Source organism: Cebidichthys violaceus, unplaced genomic scaffold (genome assembly GCF_023349555.1).
Source record: "Cebidichthys violaceus isolate CVI_PGR_0920_01 unplaced genomic scaffold, fCebVio1.0.p SCAF_6, whole genome shotgun sequence".
NCBI classification, from domain to species: Eukaryota; Metazoa; Chordata; class Actinopteri; order Perciformes; family Stichaeidae; genus Cebidichthys; species Cebidichthys violaceus.
Window position 1 is genome coordinate 10615697 of NW_027176816.1, and position 21399 is coordinate 10637095.

Sequence of the window (21399 nt, forward strand, 5' to 3'; positions counted from 1 at the left end):
TGTTACTGTCAGCCTAAATTAAAGGGAGCACATTTCTCAGCTGGGCAGACGGCCTTCAGCGAGCCTCATGTCCTTGGTGAGTTCCTTCAGGCTGTAAGTGCCAGCTTTCAATGATGGAACACATCCCTGGTTTATGTGGTTGTGTTGTCCATTGAGCTGCCTTCTTCTAACTTACAATGCTTGAGATAAAACACAACACCCCGCCGCTGTGTGTTTAAACTGTGTGTGTGTGTGTGTGTGTGTGTGTGTGTGTGTGTGTGTGTGTGTGTGTGTGTGTGTGTGTGTGTGTGTGCATTTGTTTGTGTGTGGCTGTTAATCACACTCACCACAAATTGCAGCTGGCTGCTGTTTAGGGCTGTTTACTTTGAAAAGGATATTGCGGAAGCTCACATGATGCATGAGAGAGTGTGTGTGTGTGTGTGTGTGTGTGTGTGTGTGTGTGTGTGTGTGTGTGTGTGTGTCCATGTACTGCACACAAAATAACGTATACATTATGTGCAGTAGGCAAGTAAAAACTCCGGAGTACACAAGATAAATTTCCCTTCTTTCCTCCTCAAAGCTTTGGATCTTACCTTTGTATGAGAGCTTCATACGTGGTGAGGAAGAGGGGGAGGAGGAGGAGGATGAAGATGTAGTGGAAGTGCGGGTTATGGTGCCGGAGGAAGCATGGGCGGCGGCCAGACCCAGCAGGAAAAGAGAGCTGCAGGTGACCATCATGGCCACCGTCATCATCATCATGGTCATCATCTTGGCTCGCTCAGAGCAAACTTTCTTTTCAAAGTCAACTTCAAAGTTTGAGTATGCAAAGTGACTTTATCGTAGTATTCAGCCTAGATTCCTGTTAACATTAATGCTCAATGTTCGTTTTATTATTTTATTTCGTTAGAGTCTGGTTCAGATTTAGAGCAAAATCAAATCCTTTTTTGTCCGTATACTTAATGCAGTTCACCTGCCTTGGTTTGGGCTTAGGTCCTGTTTGGCGAGGATTCAGTATCAGCTCAGCTCTCTAAGCCCAAAACAGATTCTCTGTCTTGGTGTTTGCTTAAGCAGAGCTTTTTCTATCCCTGGCTTCCTCTCAAGATCTTAATATTCAGTGTAATCTTTAAAATGCCCTCCTTGTTTCTAAAGAGTCTCTCTTGGCAGATTCGATGCTCCTCTTGTGAAGGACGACCAAGTTCACCTCTCACCTCCAAGACGGGACAAAAACGTCACACATGGGCATAGAGACCTAAAAATAGAGACAGAAAGGGAGAGGATTTAGAAATGTGCCAGGGATGCCCATGCACACACACACACACACACACACACACACTCACACACAAGCATTGGCGTCTGAGGTATATTTAGTCGAACTCAGATTGATGCCCCTGCCAGGCTGTGTTAGCGCCAGCCTCCATTATGGCAACAACACTATAATCTCTTCACGTTACAAAGAGACCCAGGGACAGTATCCAAAACACACACACTGACCATGATGATGAAGACTGTGTGTGTGTTTGTGTGTGTGTGCGATAGAGATATGCCATGTCCACTGCCAAGCCAAGCGCAATCTCCTCCTGTCTGTGACACTGCCATCTCAAAGTGGCTTCCCCCGTTTTCTCTTTCTCCCTCGCTCTCTCTGCCTCCACACTGGCAGACAGTGTCACCAGATGAGATCTCCTCATTGCTGAGGACATGATGAGCCAACAGTGACGTTGGATGGATGTACAGTATGAATGCATTGGTGCACAACACAAAGTTGCTTGTGAGCGAGTCTTTTGTAATGAGATTTAGTATCAATATTGAATTAAACAGTAGTAGATAAATTACATTACAACTTATTTAAAGCTTCAAAATGTTGGCTTTTATAACCTGCTTTACACACGGCTTCTATAATGTGCAGTTGCGGAGTGTGTGGGGACTTTCTGTCAATTGAGCATTGTCACGGAGTACAGAAAAAAAATCTCCATGAAGTAATCTGAGAACTGGAGTCAGATTTAGAGCGACAGATTCGTTATTGTTGCAGAAAAATCCTCAATAACTTTGTGCCTCGCTTCTGAGTGTGTCAAACCACAACTCTACCACAGCAAGAGCAGGAATGAGGTCACTGCTTTGCAAGCCTACATGTATATGAATGTTGTGTAGTCAAAAGTGTGCACTGGACAGACACACACTCACACACGCCTCTCTTTCAGTACTTTGGACTCTGCGGTCGGCCGTAACAATAAAGCCTTTCAGTAGAAACAGTCTCCTTTATTATATTACACCTCACAGTTGGCACTCTGTCAGTAACAGGCAGACAGTCTGCTTTCCCCCCTTTTCACTTTCAATCTTTGCTTCGTCTCCCCCTCCGAACAACTGGATCTGATTGCAATGACTGGTGCAATATCTGGAATAGAATAACAGTTATTAACTTTCTTTATATGGCTTATAAGAAGCTTCAAAATTACTTAAGGAAGCCTGTGTGGAAAAAACAGGCCCACTGTCCTGAGAACTTGTCCAAACCTTGCAGCCATATATGGACTAGACTCAAGTAGCATAAGAACAAAGAACATAGCACCAACTACCAGCTGCTCTTATCCCGACTTAGTTGGCGATGTGGTGGACCTCTAGGTTAAAGTAACACGAGAAGTCTTTTTAGTCTTACAAGAATAACTGCAAAGTACAAAGTGGGTCCTTCAAGACTGATTTTCAATATAGCAAAATATATATTAAATATATCTATGTATGATTTGGTGACCACAGTTGAAGTTTGATGGACATCCTGGTCAGTGAAGATGAAGATGGGTGAAGTGTGGCTTTGAGCCTGACGCACGTCATCGTCTCAATCGTCTTTAAAGCATGCTGAATTAAAAAAATTCACCTCATTCACTTTAGGCTTTTTAAAGATTTTTTGGAAATTCTGGTGCAAGTACTGCTGAAAGCTGTGGTGATCACTTTTAAGCACACATGTGCTTACTGAAATACAGAAAGATGCAGTATACACACAAATTGCACACACACACACACACACACACACACAGACAGACCCGTCAAGGCTATTGGCACAGAGTTTTATGAATAATGGAGCTATTGAGGCGTGAAGACAGGAGAGCTCTCATAAGCTCACGGCTTCCAGGCCACAACACAACAGGACAGAGCTGAGCAGGAACATAAACTCCCACATAACCTGCAGTATGTAAACACACACACACACACACACACACACACAGACACACACACACACATATATGCATGGACAAATGCATACACATCCTTCTGTTTCAGAATTGCACAAAGAGGCTATGTGCAGGTGTGAATCGTCTGGGATACTTTTAAAGTTTGGATCTGCTGAATTTAAATGTGTAGCAGAATATTTGTGTTTGTGTTTGTGTGTGTTTGTGTGTGTCTCAAGGTTCTGTACTTCGCTGCATAGACGCTGCAGTATTTCAAGGAGAGGGACGTCAGCGCTTTCGTCAGCTGCAGCTCCGTGACACACAAACAGAAACACACACGCACAGACACTTTACGTCACAGTTCCTGGGAGTGACAGGGGCAGCAGTGAAGCCCTTACACTCCCGTTGGCTGCTATAAAAGGAACGGCCGGTCCCATTGTTCCTCTGAGTCTCCCCGAGCTGTGTGTGTGTGTGTGTGTGTGTGTGTGTGTGTGTGTGTGTGTGTGTGTGTGTGTGTGTGTGTGTGTCTCATCGTGTGTGTGCGTCTTCCAAATCTGCCATTATGGCATTTAAGAGAGAATTATTGTCTCGCACATCCATGTCTCTGGCCCTTAGCGGACACACACGCAATTATGTGCAGGAACATATATATACTCATATATACGAACTCCTGCTTCTCAGCACTTACACACGTACAAATACACAAACTCCTTGCATGCTACATAATGCATCTTAATAAAAAAAAGCCATTGGGCCCACTGACACTTGCATTCAGTTCAGCTTCAATAGACATGGAGCAGCGGCATGCCAAGAGGGAGTGGATTAAAAATAAAGAGAAAGAGAGAGAGAAAGATTCTTAAGAGAGAGAAAGGGGGGGGGCAAGCCGTCCTGTCAAAAACAGCCTAAATAGACACAAGCAGACAAAGCAGCCTGCCTCCAGGGTGAGACAGACTTTTCAGAGTGAGGTTAGAGTGCAGGCCTACAGTACAGCACAACGTAATGAATGAACGTTTATCAGCAGTTTAACCTGTAGCCCTTCACTACCACAGGTTAGAGAAGAAGAGATTAAGAGACACCAAGGGTCTAACAGAGAGGAACCGACAGAGGGAGATACAAAAGGCATCATTAGAGGGCAAGAAGCAATATGAAGAGCACTTGATAGAAACAGGAGTAAGCAAGAAAGGTGAAATGAGAGAGAAGAAGGGGTAACAGGAGTGATGTGAGACAGTAGGAAAAACACAAAAGGGGGAGAAGAGGGGACAGCAAAGAAATGACGAGGCATTGGAGAGGAAAAGGTGGGAAGGAAGAGACAAGTGGAGAAAGAACAGTGTGTGATGCGGTGAGTGAAGAAGAAAGCAAGGTAGAAGGATTGAGGGCGAGTAAGAGATGGTGGAAGCAAGAGGCTGACAATGTAAGTAGAAGGGACAGAGCAATATACAGACGTTACACCTCTTCAGCTCTGTCCCACGGAAAAAGAGAATAAGATGGAGGGAGGGAGGAGAAAATGAGCGAGCCGAGAGGTGGTGTAGAGAAAGGAGCCAATTGTTTCGCCTGCAGGGAGAAAAGAGTTTCCCTGGCCTGTTACCAACAAGTCTAAGCCTCCCTGCGACGGAGAAATGAAAGGAAGGAGGGATGGATGGAGGGAGGAAGAGGAAGAATGAGGTAGAGAGGGTGGGAAGGAGGGAGGGCTCTCAGCTTTACCGAACAAAATGACTGAAACAGCAGGTTACTGGTGGCTTTTGCACCAGTTTGTCTGATGGAGGGGTGATGGGGGGTGGGGTGAGGGGGGGGACTAAGAAATGCAAGAACACAAAAATCCAACCTCAGGAAAAGACATGTCCCCATTGATCTTGAGTCTTAGGGGTATATTGATGTGTTTCAGTATGTTTACGTGAAGCAATGAGACAAAAAAAAATACTTGAATGTGAAAACAGCACATGTAGTGGCTGTAATTCTTATTTATTCTTCCAGCCAGTTGTTAAATCACTGAAATAACAGACATCTGTTCATTTCCACGTGTATACTGCCTGCCTCAATGAAGTATTTGTCCCGGCTAATAAAGGGACTTTTAAAAGGTGAGTTGAAGTACAATGGGGGGAAAAGAGAGCAGACTAAGAAGAAGTGATGAAGAGGAGCAGGAGAAACAGGAGAGAAGAGGCATGATGGATGCAAAAGTTGAGTCAAGGGGGGAGTTGGTCGGGGGGAGTTTTTTCTACTGAAACTACTGAAAGCGTTAACATTTCCTCTAAATGTTGAAAAGTGACAGTTCTTTTTTTATCCCACTCACCACATAACAAACAGTTAAATTTAAATTGAATCATGACTTTCTTATAATTTTGTCATGATAAAACACATCTGAGATGCATTGGAATTGTACGCACATGTTCCATGCCACGTTTTCATTCTGGCATTTTACTGCTATTTGAACCATACATTTGCCAAGTGCTCATGATATACAGCATATCAGAGCCCAGAGGAGTAATGGTGTGTGCGTGCATGCTTTGTATTCATCACATTGTCAAGACTAACCTCCCATCTGGGGACAATTTTTGATTTGAACAGGACAAGGTTAACCATTTATCCTAGTGTTAAAAGTTTGCTTTCAAGGCCGATGTTGGGGGGGAAAAAACTTAAGTTTACTGTTAAAGAAAGGGTTGGTGGTGATCAGCATGTAAGTATGTGATAGTTAAGGCTAGAAAAAGACTCCAGAGACTGAATGCGGGTCAGTTTCTTCACAAGTACTGTATAGAAGTACAAGTGCGGCAAGCATGTCAAATGTTGGATCTCCAAACTCACTACATTCCATCCTCCGCCCTGTTAAAGAAAATCCTTGAGAAATGAAAAATGATAACACATGAAAGCAGGACACCTCAAATGTGCAGAGAGAGGCAAGAGAGGAAGAGCAGGTGATGCAGGGCGGCTTGGCTGCATGTCAACACGCTGCAGACTTTCACAAACGAGTTCTAGAGGAAGCAGAATGCAACGAGCATGTAAAAAAGTGTGACTTTTACAATGACAGCAGTGACCACGTTATTGTTTAGAACCATGAGATCATTTTGTTTCAGAGCAGAGAGCTGAGCTGTGTCACATTTCTCTTGAAAACTGAGAAAAGAAACAAAGGTAGATGAAGGCAGACCTATTGCAAACTAAAGTACAGTATAATACAGTTCGGTGTTATGATACATTGATCCATAAATTAATTAATTTTAAAAGTCAGACCCGCAGTAAGAGTGAATGTGAAAGTTAGGGTGGAACAAACCTTTACAGTGATCTGCAGGAACGCAAAGCGTAAAAAGCTCAGTCACATGAATGTTTAGGAAAAGTGTACCGTGTACTATGGATTAGAAATACAGTGTTGTTTTCAGTGGAGGGTCTTGGGACAAAACTGGTTACAGGAGTAAATGGAAGTTTCATACACACACACACACACACACACACACACACACACACACACACACACACACACACTCACACACACAACCGTCAAAGTAAAGCAGCTATAAGCCAAAAGTGATTAGGAGTCTTTATGGGATTTAAACTGAAAAAAAAACAAAGTGAGAAAGGGAAAGCGAGACGATCTGGGGCTTGAGAGCTCAGTAGTTCTAAAAGACACAAAGTAAATGAAAGAGCCAGGGAGGTTACATCGCTCTGCTGGTCGCTGGGGCCGAGCCACATGGCCCGGCATCATTAATGGAAAGTTTCCCAGCCTGCGAACCCGTTGCTAGTATTTGTGTCCAAAATGCAAGTGCACCCTCCCAAGCCCTTATTATTGATATCTTTTCAATATTTTAGTTTTTATCAGTCAGGCTTGCACAGCCTGATAGATTGCAATGTAGAACTGCCTCACTACAGTCACAAATATGCTTAAACCTCTCATCTGGTATAACAAGCTCTGAAAAAAGAAAAAAGAGACAATGAAGGAGCCGCTAAGGCGATGGCAGCCTGCTGGTGGCTGGTAGTCGGCCATTTGGCTGTGTTAAACCCAGGAGCAGCAGTGAGTCAGGACTTCAGAGAGCTGCCTCTGGTCTCCTGACTGGAGCTGCTCCAAACAGCTCTCTGGGAGAAGACAACTCACTTTCAACCTGGTTCTCTGAGGAAGAAGCCCACATGTCATCATCGTGACTGGTAAAACGATATTTAGGTTTGGAATGGCTCAGTAACAGCATTGCTGCACAAGATCAGGTCACAAGCACAGCAGGCTGAGTAGTAACTATTTCATCAGGATTTCCACTCCGTCTGTGCTGAAGTTGTTTTGTGATTGAATGTTTTTTGAATACATAGTATAGTATTGTCAGAAATCCCCAAATAATTTTTGTGGTGCATCATTATCTGAATTATAATAATTGAATGACAATGAAAACATGTGAGGGAGGAAAGCAGTGACCTTAAATATTCCAGATTGGACCAATGAATATCAACTCACCTGTCCATCCGTTTCCAGGAGAACCAAATTCCAAAAAAAGTTCAGAACATTCCAAGTCAAGATCAGTGTCCACTTGAGCAATGCTTCAAACAGCACTGACGGTTTTTAGAGTTACTGTACTGCTTTTTCCTGTTTGACTTAATAATCTTTCCATTGTGATACAAAATAAAACAAACGTGTCCATATGAGACAAACCCTCTTGATTATATACTATCAGCATAGAAAGTGCTGTATACACACCTACGAGCTCTCACGCGTCTAAATTCAATGAGAATGCACAGAAAAGTGGAGGTGAATCTTAAAATTTGAGTCCATGAAATGAGAGGATGAAAAAAAATTGATTCAGAAATAATCAATAGATTGAAGTCATTTTCAGACAGCAGTGGAAAAAAAACTTCAGTAATTCCAATGATGGGAATGGTGCCTGGAGGGCAGAAAGAGAACAGCGGCAGAGCCCCACTTTGGTGCAAAAAGTCCAGTGAGTCTTAAAAAAGTCCAAAAAGCAACCGGTGTGTGAGTTAAAAAGGGGTGCAGTGAGATCTGAGTATCCCCCTGTCTGCAGTCAGCTCCACTGATGAACGGCTGCACTCCAGCTCCACTTAGAAAAGCACACAACCCCTATGCACACACATAAAACTCGTCTTAACACACACACGAGAGGAGTTCACACACACACACACACACACACACACACACACACACACAGTTTTCACAGAAGCTGAGCAAAGGAGAAGTGCTCAGAGGGAGAGCAGGCAGTAATAATGGACTTAATTCAAGAGGGGAGAGAGAAAGAGAGTGAGGGAGGGGTTGAAGAGAGGAGGGGAAGGTGGGAGGTGAGAGGAGGGGAGTGGAAAGGGGCAGGGACATGAACTATGTTGTTCTCAATGTGTGTGTGCTACTGTATATTTGCATTGGTACCTGTCTAAAACTTCACTGTCCATCAGTGTGATCAGTGACTTTGATTAACGTCTAATGAGACAACACAGCAGCAGAGGCTCCCTCTGGTCATTTTACTTGGGTCTGTCGTAAAGGCTTCTATTCACATTGTGATTTTGGGCTGTCCCAGTTGAAAGTTAACAATAATGAGAGAAACGCAGTCAAACACAGGACTTTTACTCAGGAAACCATTGTTAGTGTCCTGCGTGAAACCGAAAATCTGGCCACTTGTCACATGAAGCCAAATCATGATGTTTTTTCGAAACCTAACAAAGTGTTTTTGTTGCCTAAACCTAACCGGCACGGTTTTACAAAGTTAACCAAGTGTTACAACACTCACCACGTGCAAGCCTTCAGCATTGAAATACTGTGCAAAAGGCTGCCCCCAGCGTGATCTTATCACTACTCGACATATTGCGAGCAAGGTTTTCATGGACCTATCTGGAACAGTGTGACATGGGATGAACCCAGATCACTGTTGTTGCACAGCGTGTACAGGCCTCAAGTCACAAACAATGAGTCTTGAGTCTTGGGTGTAACTGTTGTGAGATGTGACTTGACTAGAGGCCTGACTTGAACCTTACTCTGACAGACACATGACTCTCCTCAAAAGACTTAAAAAGAGCTCTGACATACAGAAAGACAAATGTCCTGGCACAATACAATGACGGCATGCTGGTGTGGACAGCATGTAGGCTGATAAGCCACTGTAAATACAGTAAGAGGGTAATTTGCACACATTTATAACATATGAGGGTTTACATCATCGTGTACACAAATCAAAGTTGAAGTATGGGTCAGCTATTCATGACAACCAGCCCCTGAGAACATTATTGTGGAAAAGCTTAAAATGTAAGGAGAAAAGTTTCACTGATATGAAGTTTTAAAAACTTTAAAAGGGTCTCTTCTCACATGCCATTCCAGAGTTTGAGTCATTAAAGTGCCAATGGAAAGATCTTAAAGTTTTTCTTAGCATGTTTTGTATTTCTTATTTTAAAGACATTTGCTTTGGTTAGCTTCAACACAGTCAGTTACAATGTATTCCTTTGATGACAAGTTTTCACGAGGGGAAAAAAAAAGTATCAAAGCATCCATTCAACTTGTCAAACAACTACTGCAGCATAATCCTCTCCTCTGCTGTCCACTGATATGCTCAGTATTTAGGTCTGGATGGAGTTTACCATTAAACGTTCTGAGTTTATAGACAAAATTTTGAGTTTAATGATCATGCATCAACATGTTTACACTTTAAGCCAAAATCCGAATCCTCAATTGGTGTACAATGCTTGTTCCACTATTACTCTGTGTTCATCTTTTCTCAACTTGCCCCAGTCCTAATCTTCATTCCAACGGCAGGTGCAGTGATGTGCTTGGCAACCCTGACACACACACACACACACCTACAAACCCACTCTCACCAGGGTAGGGTCCCCATACAGAGAGGTCATGGGTCTCACATTAGGGGGTTCACTGCAGTATGTGTGTGTGCTGTCTTAACATTTGCCTGCATTTCTACACACAATGCACACTTGCCTTCAGTGCTTTAAACACTTTCATGCACTTGGGCACAATTAAAGCTATTGGTGCATGTGTATGTTTGTGAGTGTGCTTGTGCAGAGTGTTTTCAGCCCACTGCCTGCCCCCTGCTGACCTGTCTGTCATAAACCAGTCTGATGTCTCTGCAGACTGCAGAGTGAGCGCTGTGATCCTGACAAAGGCTTTTGTCTCAGCCAAAGCCTCTGTGCCTTTGAAACAGATGAGGGCTCAGTTTCCTAATAGCGTGTTGGTGAATCTTTGTTTTATGGTAAATCAATGAACCGAAATGATCTTTAGATTGCCGTGAGACCACAATCAGGCTGGTGTCTCCCACGTTGGAGTCTCCCCCTGTGGTCTTATTCAATTAAGGTATTTCATGAAGATATATAGAACAGAACAGAAGAAAAAAAACATTAAAAGTGGAAATCTGATATGGAACTTATCATACTTACTGACATATGTCATCTTTACATTGTAGACTACAGCATATATAATACTATATTTTTCATAGTGTTCTGCAATGTTTTGTATAATATTAATGAAGAGGGAACCATCGGTGTATAACTAGCTTGACACATATATGTTTATATTTACCTCTCATTGTTGAAAACATGAAGTAATTTATAATATTACCTCTGTACAATACCTAACCCGACATATTAAATGTTAAATAACAGTGGGTTGGTTTGATAAAGTGTTTTGTCGAATGTTTTATGTTGTGTAATCAGACGAGCAGGAATGCTCACATGACAACACTAATTACTGTACATTTATTTAATTTAAGGGAGTCTATTCTATTATTTTTAGACAAATACAGAAATCCCCCAAAATACTAATACCGTCAGACTTTGTTAAAATCAAAAATATAATCTATAATTATAGATGTCAGCCAAGCTCTTTGCATATATCTGTGTGTGTTATGCAATACTCATTATGTATAATGCAAAACACCATATGCCAGCACCACCAAACTCACACATTCAGCATTACCGTTCATTTCATTACATTAACATGCTTCTATAGGATGGAGAATTTGGCTGAATTTGGCTGAAGCCTCATACAGTCAAGTGGCCAGCATGCGATGAATACTGCGATAGGCATTTGAAGATTTTTCGATGCACGGTCACTGCCACACGTCTTCATGGATAAGTATGTTGTTGAGGAGCCCATTCAGGAGGCAAAAAAAGTACTTTTTGGCATCATGTCACTCTTTCTGGACCAAACTGGCTTTGTAATAGACATGCTTCCATTCTATTAAGTTATAATTAGTTCAGTTTGACCTACTGTTTACATATGCTCTTCTCTTATCTCACATCTCTTTCGATTTAGCTGAGCTAAATCTACAGATGCACTTTGCATTGTTGCTCCACCTCAATGAGGAATCCTGCCGGACAGATGCAGATTCTTCAAAAGCAAAGGAGGGACAATAGATTCAACCAGCATGTATTTACGGCAGGCCGGCCATAGTGTGACACCTGCCAACATTACAAGTGTTGCATTATAAACATTTGCTCAGCAGATGCAGAAATATCCAGGCCCGTTGACCCAACATAAAACAAATTCCAGGACTAAGTGGATCAATAGCAACATTGCAACTATGGAGGCTGTGCTGCCAGCTGTAACCACATGCCAATCTCATCTATGTGAGTATAAAGTATGTGTGTTTTTGTGCATCTGTGGGGTGAATTTGTCTATTAATAGTATTCACAGTTGTGGGTCAGGAGTTGAATTTAGACGGGTAGAACAAAAAGCCATTTTGGTGTTATTTGGGGCTTTGTGCTTAAGTCATTGTGTATCGTCAATGAAGTGGGGCTGTGTCTACGAGGCCAGAAATCTAACAAAAATTAAAAAGTGTAAAAAGCAAGATGAAGGACAGAACAAAACAATAAAATACTTTAAGGAAAATAGGAAAAATTAAAAAGACATACAAATAGGGTAGTTGGGCTATTCAGGCTCAGCTAGCTGGCTCTGTATATCCAGCTGTACTATATGTGTCCTGACAGGTCGTCCATGACATGGTGCCCTGGCCTCCTGACACCACAGGGATTATATGGTTCCCAGTGGAGAGTGGCAGGAATGGAAAAGAAATAGAGAGAGTGTTACAGTTAGAGGGGGAGAGGTCTTGCTTGGGAACCCTAGAGGCACAGAAACCTGTAATCCTCCCTGTTTCACTTTGATGTGATCACACCCAACTGCAAGGATGGAGGATAAAATAAAAGGGGGGGGGGGTTGTTTGGCCTGTCAGGAGGGCAGTATGGGTTGGTCGGTGGGGGGACTGACTGTGGTGCCAGGAGGCTAGGTGGGACACACTCTCACAGGCACGCAGTCACACACCATCTGGCTCTGAGGGTTACCGGGTGGATAAGACCACCTTCAAGCATAAGCTTTAGTGACACATTTCCCCACACACACACACACACACACACACACACACACACACCTCCGAGCAGGTTCTGAAGGTCACTGAGTGGATTACAGCATCTTGCATTAACACAGCTTTGTTTCTTTCTCACACACACACACACACACACAAAAGCACACACACACACACACACACACACACACTTGCAATAAGCAGTATTTTTCGGTGGAATGCACATTGCTCCACTAGTTCCCACCACTATTATATCTAGCTGGCTGATCACTAGATAATGAAAGCCTGCATCTCCTAGATGGGGCATTTCTTTAGGTCTGTGAATCAGAAAAGATTGTATCAACTAAATCCGCCATCACATATGTAAAAAGACATGCATTACAATGCATTTTAAAACTATATTAAACAAATATATACACTGGCAGACTAAGTAATCACTCTCTATGCATCATTATTTTCAGCTAATACATAATGGAGTATAAGAGTTAGAGAATGAGGCTAGTTTTGAGTCAGAAGTACAGAAAGGAGCCTGTAATTCAGAGCTTCACTTTAATCAAACATGGGCTGTTACATTGTTGCTATTTCTGAGAGAATTCAGCACAGATCACAGTGAGGAAGGATGAAAGACAACACTGGGGAAATCACCTACTAAAAAACGGCCCGCACACACTCAAATTTAGAGTTTTTAAAATCCAACAAGCATCAGTTCCTACCATTAAATCCGCCAAATTCTTGTTTTTATTTATGCAGAAGGTTTGAATGTATTCCCTTAATATTTGTATTACATTTTTAAAGTTTTGTTGCACATGAAGCAACACCAAATAAACATGTTCAATTATCAAGCATAACAAGCATCTCTGGAAAAAGTAAGAATGTTTTTTGATTTTGGCAGTTTTGTGACTACTTAGCTGCTAGCTCTGCTGCTGAGGCTAGCCATATCAGACCTACATTTTACTGGGCTACTATGGCGAACAAAGTCAACGCTCATTTCAACACCCACTTCCAGTGTTGAAAATGTTGACATTTGGTTTACGTATGGACATTGAATATTTTCTGAGTAATACAGTACAACATGAGTGGGTGTTGTGGATTAAAACATCTGAAATGTGTAATATAATAAATTGTTAAAATGTTCAGATTTGGAAACATTTGGATCTGAAAGACATTTTTGGCCAAAAAGCGGGCAGATTAGGCACAGGGTGTATGTAATGGAACACACCAGCAGTGCTGCTGTGCTGCCTCGTTAAGGCCTGAGATGTGATAGCAGAGAGCAGACCCAACGAAATGATTCCTGATCCTGATGGGCACTGATCCAAACAGACAGGCTGCTCTCAGCACCATGGCGGATTAACTGCACACACACGTTCGGGTATCACACACACGTTCGCGTATAGAAACAGACACACACTTCCCATGGAGTTGTTGAGACATTATTAGTGTGTAAGCGTGCAAATGCTGTAGACCCCCAGGGGAAATCTGAGCCCATCTCAGCAAAGAACAGTTTTCATGAGAACATTAGTGATTTTGACACATTGTGATGTGATTCTGCTTGTTGCAATATGTAACATGCATACACACACACACATTACCTGCTGCAGTGTAAGCACAATGGGTAGAGTTATGAAACAAATTTTATGAAAATATATTATTAATTTTTAAGCCCAGTTTTTAATTTAGCTTTTTAACTTCATCTTGAAAACTAAAACCAGTCATGCAAAGTGTAACCATTGTAGAAATGTGTGGATTCGTTTCTCATAGGCAGAATTAATCCTCACATAAGGAGTTGTTGAATGAAACTCAACAAAGAAGAGAAGGAGGTGCAGGAACTAATTTAATGAGGCGCTCTGCTTTTGCTAACTGAAAAAAATTGCAATCTATATCTATTTGAACACGTTTTTTATTTAGCTTCTAATGGTTGTGAAGCCTTTACATCCAATCAGTGTGAGAGCTGAAAACTAAGTTGGGAGCATCGACAGATCAGACAACTTCTGTTTAAATGCGTCAAACCAATTGCTGAGATTTTTCTAAGACATAGTATGCTCATTTCCAGGTTCATACTTGTACCTTGAGTTTCTACAAGAAGTTGTTTAAATGTTTTAATGTTTAACAAAAACTCTTTATTTTTCTCAACCTGTCTCCATACACCTACAACACTCTGTTTTAGCGTGTTTTGCATTGTTAGGCAACAGCTTGGGCCTATGTTTACTTCCTGTCAGCTGATGTCTTTCTCATACACTGCAACTAGAAAAAAATACTGCATCAAATTTAGAACACTTGTGTGCTTGAGAAATGGTCTGTATATTGTAGTTGTGAGCTCACAATTGTACAGATATCTTGACGGTTCGTTTAAAGGCACAGCTTCTGAATATGCATTGTGTGCTTTGTACAGGACAGGAAAATCTCACTTTTTACAATATAGAACCTTTAAAGACATTAACTGACTTCACAATTAAAGTTGTTCGGCTTAAAAATAAACAAAGCAGCAGAGATTAGTTTTTATTTTGCATTCCTTTAAACACAACACGCTAGCAGCAGAACCGATAAAAAAACATTCACAGACAAAGTTAACCTTCACTTACAATCACTTTCCCAAAGTGAGGAATGCAAAAAATGCAGCTGCTCACTTCGCTCTGTCAAACAAGCAGAACAACTACACACACACACACACACACACACACACACACACTCACACACACATCCATCCATCAAACACAGCCTGTGATCATAACTGCTACAGCAGATTATACAAGTGGTTAAAGTACTTTCAGCTTTGCCATAATTGCGATTTCACTTTTAAATTTAGACTGTCAAAACAGCTGCTCGCACAAAAACACTTAACACCCGCACACACACACACACGCACACACACACACACACACACACACACACACACATCTGCACATATTTCTCAGGTGTCCTGAGTGCCGTCTGTGTCTGGCGGGCCAGAAATCCCCTCCATCAACCAGTAATTGAAGACAGTTAGAGGAGGATATAATAAAGGGGGATGAATGAATGGAAAGTGAGATGCTTCTATGTAGCCGTTGTAAGACTTAATATTTGAGGGTTCATCCCCATATGAATCTCTAGCTAAAACAAGTTAAAGACACTGCCAAGTTAAAAGTTTGATTTCCCACAAGAGGCCACCCACAAAGGCACCTGATAAGTTATTTAATACAGCTAAAAGTGGAGGCAACAGGGAGAATGATAAAGGACCGCAACAGGAAACCTCATAAACTTAAAAACTTGAAATGATGATGAGTAGAGGGCAGGAGAGAACAGGATATAAAGAAAACTACAGGGCCCTTACACATCCCTTTCACCATCTTTTCAGAATGTTTCTTTTACTTTGTTGCAGACCTTTGTCCCTTTGTTGTTGCCATTTTAAATCTGCACTTCCTTCTGGACTGCAGCTCTTGTCACTGCTGACTTTGCCATTGTCCAAGGGAAAGCTTCAGAGATGTGTTCTAAAACACATGGAGTGTCTTTCACCTTCACGATCCATGATCCATCTCCAACATAGTCTGACAGTAGTTCATGAAATAATAAAACCAATAGGTTGGTTACTTGCTAAGCGACACTAATTGTCCATTTCTTTTGTATTGACACAACACAAAAAAATGGACAATTCGTCTTCCTGTACACAAATGTCATAGATTGCATTTTGTGACCCAACTTCAAATGTGCAGATGCTCGAATCAACCCGAAGGTAATGAAGTGACAAGAATATGTTCCCTCACCGGCTTCCCACCGACAAAACTTAGACAGTCGTGACTGGTGGACACAAACTTTACTTGTACTGCTTCCTGTGGTTTATTTCAGGTTATTAGGTGATCATGCTAAGGTAGCAAATTACCGTACAGTATTCATCCTTTGTGCAGCATCTGGCAGGTTTTTGACTCAACAAGAACAGCATTCTTCCTGCAAGTCAAAGCAGTTTCACGAGACTGATTAAATGAGCTTTGCTGTTTTATTGTGCCCAGGACTCCCTGGTAAAGTGGGTACCTTTTAACCTTTTCCTGTAAAATTCTATACAATATGTTCAAAGTGAAATGTCACATCCACTAATTACACAGGTACAAAAACCTACTTTTCACAGGAACTATGGGAAAATTACTGCAAGTAATAATTCAAATGTTGCCCCCAACTTTAACATGTTTAGGATTGTAATGCCTCTAAAGGTTAAAACAAATCCCGGTTGTTAAAATAAAGCCGTTTTAACGCTAGCACTCAGCTAAATGACAAAGCTGTTGAATGTGGGCTGAAGAACATTTCAGCCCACATTCATTCCAGACACAAAGAAGGGAAAAAAGGAGTCTCTCAGCCAGCCTCACACACACACACACACACACATACACACACCAACTGTAGATGACACAGGGTGTGATTTTGGGTTGCCAGGGCAACATGGGAAATCACCTCGTTATCATAGAGGCAACAGCTGTCATTAACATAGCCCCAAAATCACAGAGAGCAAACACACGCAGATGCACTGAAAAAGTCAAAATGCATTATAATAAAATCGGGGATGTTTATTTTCTTGAAAAAAATATGCAAGGACTTTTATTTTCATCCGATGCCAGCCTTAGCTAAAGATAGAAAAACCTGTTCTGCTTTAGACAAGCACATCAACTCAATATGTGCAGTCACAGCTGGCGGAGAGGAGGCATTATTAGGATGTTACACAGCAAGCTTCACTAAAAATGTTCTTCTATTTGTGCTTCTGCATTAGTGTGTGATTCTTGTCTTCCCCAGATTATATAAAGATATATATATATATATATCAGTAGCTGTGTGTCACCTAGTTTGAGACTTAGATGTATGGAAATATTGTGCTGTGCATATTTCAAACAGAACCTGGTAGTTTATTCTATTTATGGTGCTAAATTGGGTCAAATATACAAGTTAGTCCACAAATATACTGAAATAATTTCTGCAGCACACAGCTTCTGTCTCCAGGCTTCCTCCATCCATCTTTCACCATGTTTGAGGTTACAGGTAGTCGGCCAAGTGGAGGAAGATTAGAGTGTTCTAAGTAATAGGCTGCCCTGACCAAGCAAACTGTCATTTCCCTGTTTTGGCTCAGATGTTCTTCTCCTTCCACCCCTACTTTCCTTCCCTCCTTTTACTCCCACTTCTCCTTGGAGCCAACGTGTCAAGGGGAAAAAAACAAAGCTGTTTAAACTCTGAGCAGCATGAAAAGCCAGAGGGAGGAAGGGAGAAAGTAACAGAGCGAGGGAAAAAGGAGGGACAAAAGTTAGAGGAAAAATGAGAAAGATACATATTAATTGCCTCTTCGCTATCTTCATATGAAAGAAGTGTTCAAGCCAGTTTGAGCAGAAACGTTCTTGATCACATTCATGTGAGCTACAAATCACATCACTTACTGAGCATGAAAACAGTGCATCTTTAGTAGTGACATCATGCTGCAAAATAGGGAACCAAAAATATTTAGTAAGGTCCAGCTTTTATGCTTTTTAACAAACCAAACTACCTTTTTCTTAACGTATAGCTTGAAGTGAAATCCCTCATTGTCTAATGCCCATTAATAACGTCCACGTTTCCACAGGAAATACATCACATTAGGAAGGTAATGGCACCAAACAACAAGCCTTTAAGAGGATGTACTTTTCTTTTCACAAATGTGAAAAGTGGATTTTACATGTGACGACTTGGAGGTGTCAGCTTGAGGAATACGAAGAAGCACTGGTGCTACGTGAAAAGAAATCAGCTGCACATGTGGACAGATTCTATGATTGTTTTCCATTGGATACGCAGCACAGCACAAAGGTGGAAGCCATTTGTGGCCAACAGAGTGACAGAAATACAAGGACTCACAAATCCAGAGTTGTGGTGTCACTGCAATGGCAAAACTAATCCTGTTGATTTACCTACCAGAGGCCAGAGCGTCGAAAACCACATCCAGAACCACTGAACAAGCTGAGCCACTATTGGACTTGGAGAAGTACAGTAGGTTAAAAACTGCATTAAGAATAACTGCATGGGTGAAACGATTCATAGCTGATGCCCGTTATAGTCAAAGGATTCAGGGAGAGCTAACTTCAGAGGAGCTCACTGCAGCAGAAGTGTATTGGGTGAAGACGACCCAAGAGCAGAGCTTCAGCCAAGAAATCGTCCAGCTGAAATCTGGACAGGACATCAAGAGAGATTCAAAAATCAAAGACTTGAAACCATTCTTAGATGAGAATAGCCTTATTAGTGTAGGATGCAGGCTACAGTACTCTGATTTCAGTTTTAGACAGCAACACCCATGGGTGCTACCTAAAAATCACAGATACTCTGAGTTACTTGTTCAGGACTGTCATGAGAGAGTAATGCATTCTGGAGTCAGAGACACTCTAGTACAAGTGAGAGAGAGGTATTGGATTCTAAAAGGAGACAGCTAGTCAAGAAGATGGTATCACATTGCTACATCTGCAGGAGACTGAAGGTAAAACCAGCACAGCAGTCCACGTCTCCATTACCCAGAGACAGAGTGACAGAGTCCCCTCCCTCTGAAGTTATTGGGGTGGATTTTGCAGGGCCATTATATGTTAAGTCTAGTGGTCAGTCTAAGAAGGCATATATTGCGCTTTTCACTTGCGCTGTCACCAGAGCAGTGCATTTAGAGTTGGTTTCTGATCAGACTACAGAAAACCTTCTGTTGGTCTTAAAGAGGTTTATCGCAAAGCGAGGACTGTGTAAGGTTGTTTATTCAGACAATGCCAAAACATTCAAAAGAGCAGAACAAGATCTAAAGGAACTATGGCAGCCATTCAGAGGATCAGAGCTCACAGAGTTTTTCACTGCCGAGGGGATCACCTGGAAGTTTATTGCAGAGCGAGCTGCTTGGTGGGGTGGCTTCTGGGAAAGACTTGTGAGATCCGTGAAAACCTGCTTAAAGAGGGTCCTGGGGAAGGCCGCACTGAGCTTTGAGGAGCTGACAACCATGCTCACAGAGATAGAGGCTGTGTTGAACTCCAGGCCGCTTTCCTATGTACATGAGGATGCATCAGGGCCACAACCACGCACACCCTCTCATTTCTTGGTTGGGAGAAGACTAACTTCTCTACCGCCAAAGACTATGCTGCCACCGTCTCAGGGAACTAATGTGAGCAGAGAGGACATGGGCCGGAGATGGAGGTACCGGCAGAGACTCTTAACCAGCTTTTGAAACCGCTGGAGAAAGGACTACCTGATGGACTTGAAATCAGCTCACAAGTGTGAGACACCCACACCCACTGTGCTGAAGGTAGGAGATGTCATCCTGATTGGAGAGGACAACACGCCCAGGCAGAACTGGAAAATGGGCAGGATAAAAGAACTGTTCCCTGGGAGGGATGGACTCATACGTTCCTGTACTGTTCATACCTCTACAGGCAGTTTGTTGAGGAGACCTGTTCAGTTGATATATCCATTAGAGATAAGTTAAAGTAATGGGCGAGTAGTAATGAACAACTGTTCATCGGGCAGGAGAATGTTGTGAATTGTTTGATTGTATAATATATTGTTAAGTAGGGTTGGGTACCGAAAACCGGTGCCAATATTACAGCCAACATAAGCATCACCTCACTATACGACCGGTGCCTAGCGGACCGAAACGCAACGCAGATTTCGGTGCTTCCTTTCGGTGCCTGAGCCGATTGAAATACTGCCACTGGTGGCCTAAAACGGACATTACAGCCAACATAAACATCACCTCACTTGCGCTAGTTAACGTTACACAACTCTGATGACTCCGTCCTGGCAGCAGGTAACGATAGCCTACCGTTGTAGAGCTACAGTAGCTAGCTAGCCATGAACCTTTTAACCTTAAAATATTTAACATTATTTATGTTTATATTTTTGGCTCTCCAGCTTCAACAGCTGGCTCACCTTGGCAAAGAAGGCTCATTTAAGAACAGAGAAGGTGGAGGAACTCCACAGGTCTGTGACCAGATGTGTGGTCAAGGGACTGCATTCTTTTTCCACTGTGGAATCTCCACGGTTCAGGTAAAAAAAAGTGATGTGAAAACAATATTTGCATCAAATCTGTTCCATTAAGACAATTCGTCAAAAAGACTAATAAATATCCTCAAATTTATTTTATACAGAGAGATGACCACCGCCCTCAATCCTCGCTACCGACCCCATCCAGCGATGATCTGTCCAGTATCCCTGTGTGGACAGGCCTCATCGACACCATCTGAGAGGGTTTTCTCCTGTGCAGGACATGCAATTAGTCAGGAGAGAAGGCAAATATGGCAGAGAAGGCAAATATGCCAGAGAAGGCAAATATGCTCATATTTCTGCAAAAGATTTCTGCAAAAGAATTGCTGAAGTTTATTTACATTTATTTAAGTATACTGTAAACTGTTGTTAACAGTTAATATATTGTTCATAGTTTGAAGTTAAAAAGTTTGAAGCTGTAGTTTGAAGCCAAGTGTTTTGTATTTATTTATATTTATAGTATACTTCAAACAGTTAATATATTGTTCAATTTGAAGAAAACAAATTGCCTTGGCAATAAAAAAAAGCCTTTCTTTAATGTCAGGCACCGTTTAGGCACCGGTATCGTTTTAAAAGTATCGTTTTAGCACCGGTATCGGAAAAAACCCAAATGATACCCATCCCTATTGTTAAGCTGTAGATTGTGAAAAGCATAAAACTGGAAGTGCTTTTACTTTGAAGAGCCAGGAAGTAGCATGATATGTGCTTCTTGACGCTAACCTAAATGATGATGATGATGGTAGAAAGCCACATGTCGAGTGTTCACTGTTTCTAATACTGCAGTTCAGACAGTAAAATGGTCCGTTCAAACCAGACGTGTCTTGGTCCTCATTAGAAGCTCCACTTCACAACACTAAGACACTGATCAGAAAGCAGTACTGATCAGTACATCCACCATGGGACAGGACAGCGCACATACTCACCGTCACTGACAGAATGGATCAAGCTAATGCTCTATGAACTTTAGCCAAGACACACACACACACACACACACACACACACACACACAC

General features: G+C 42.0%; 1 protein-coding gene across 2 annotated transcripts in view; it reads right to left on the reverse strand.

Annotated features, from left to right (window-relative positions):
- Nucleotides 1–21399, reverse strand: part of sema3b (sema domain, immunoglobulin domain (Ig), short basic domain, secreted, (semaphorin) 3B) — a 72357-nt gene that overhangs the window by 23976 nt on the left and 26982 nt on the right. Inside the window, exons 1-2 of one of the 2 annotated variants that reach the window (XM_068732786.1) lie at nt 7558–7799; nt 573–1228 (exon numbers count right to left, since the gene is read on the reverse strand). In XM_068732786.1, the coding sequence (XP_068588887.1) occupies nt 573–747 (175 nt within the window). In that variant the 5' untranslated portion in view covers nt 748–1228; nt 7558–7799. Of the gene's footprint in view, nt 1–572; nt 1229–7557; nt 7800–21399 lie in introns of those variants that run through there. The other variant, XM_068732785.1, reaches the window with a different exon arrangement.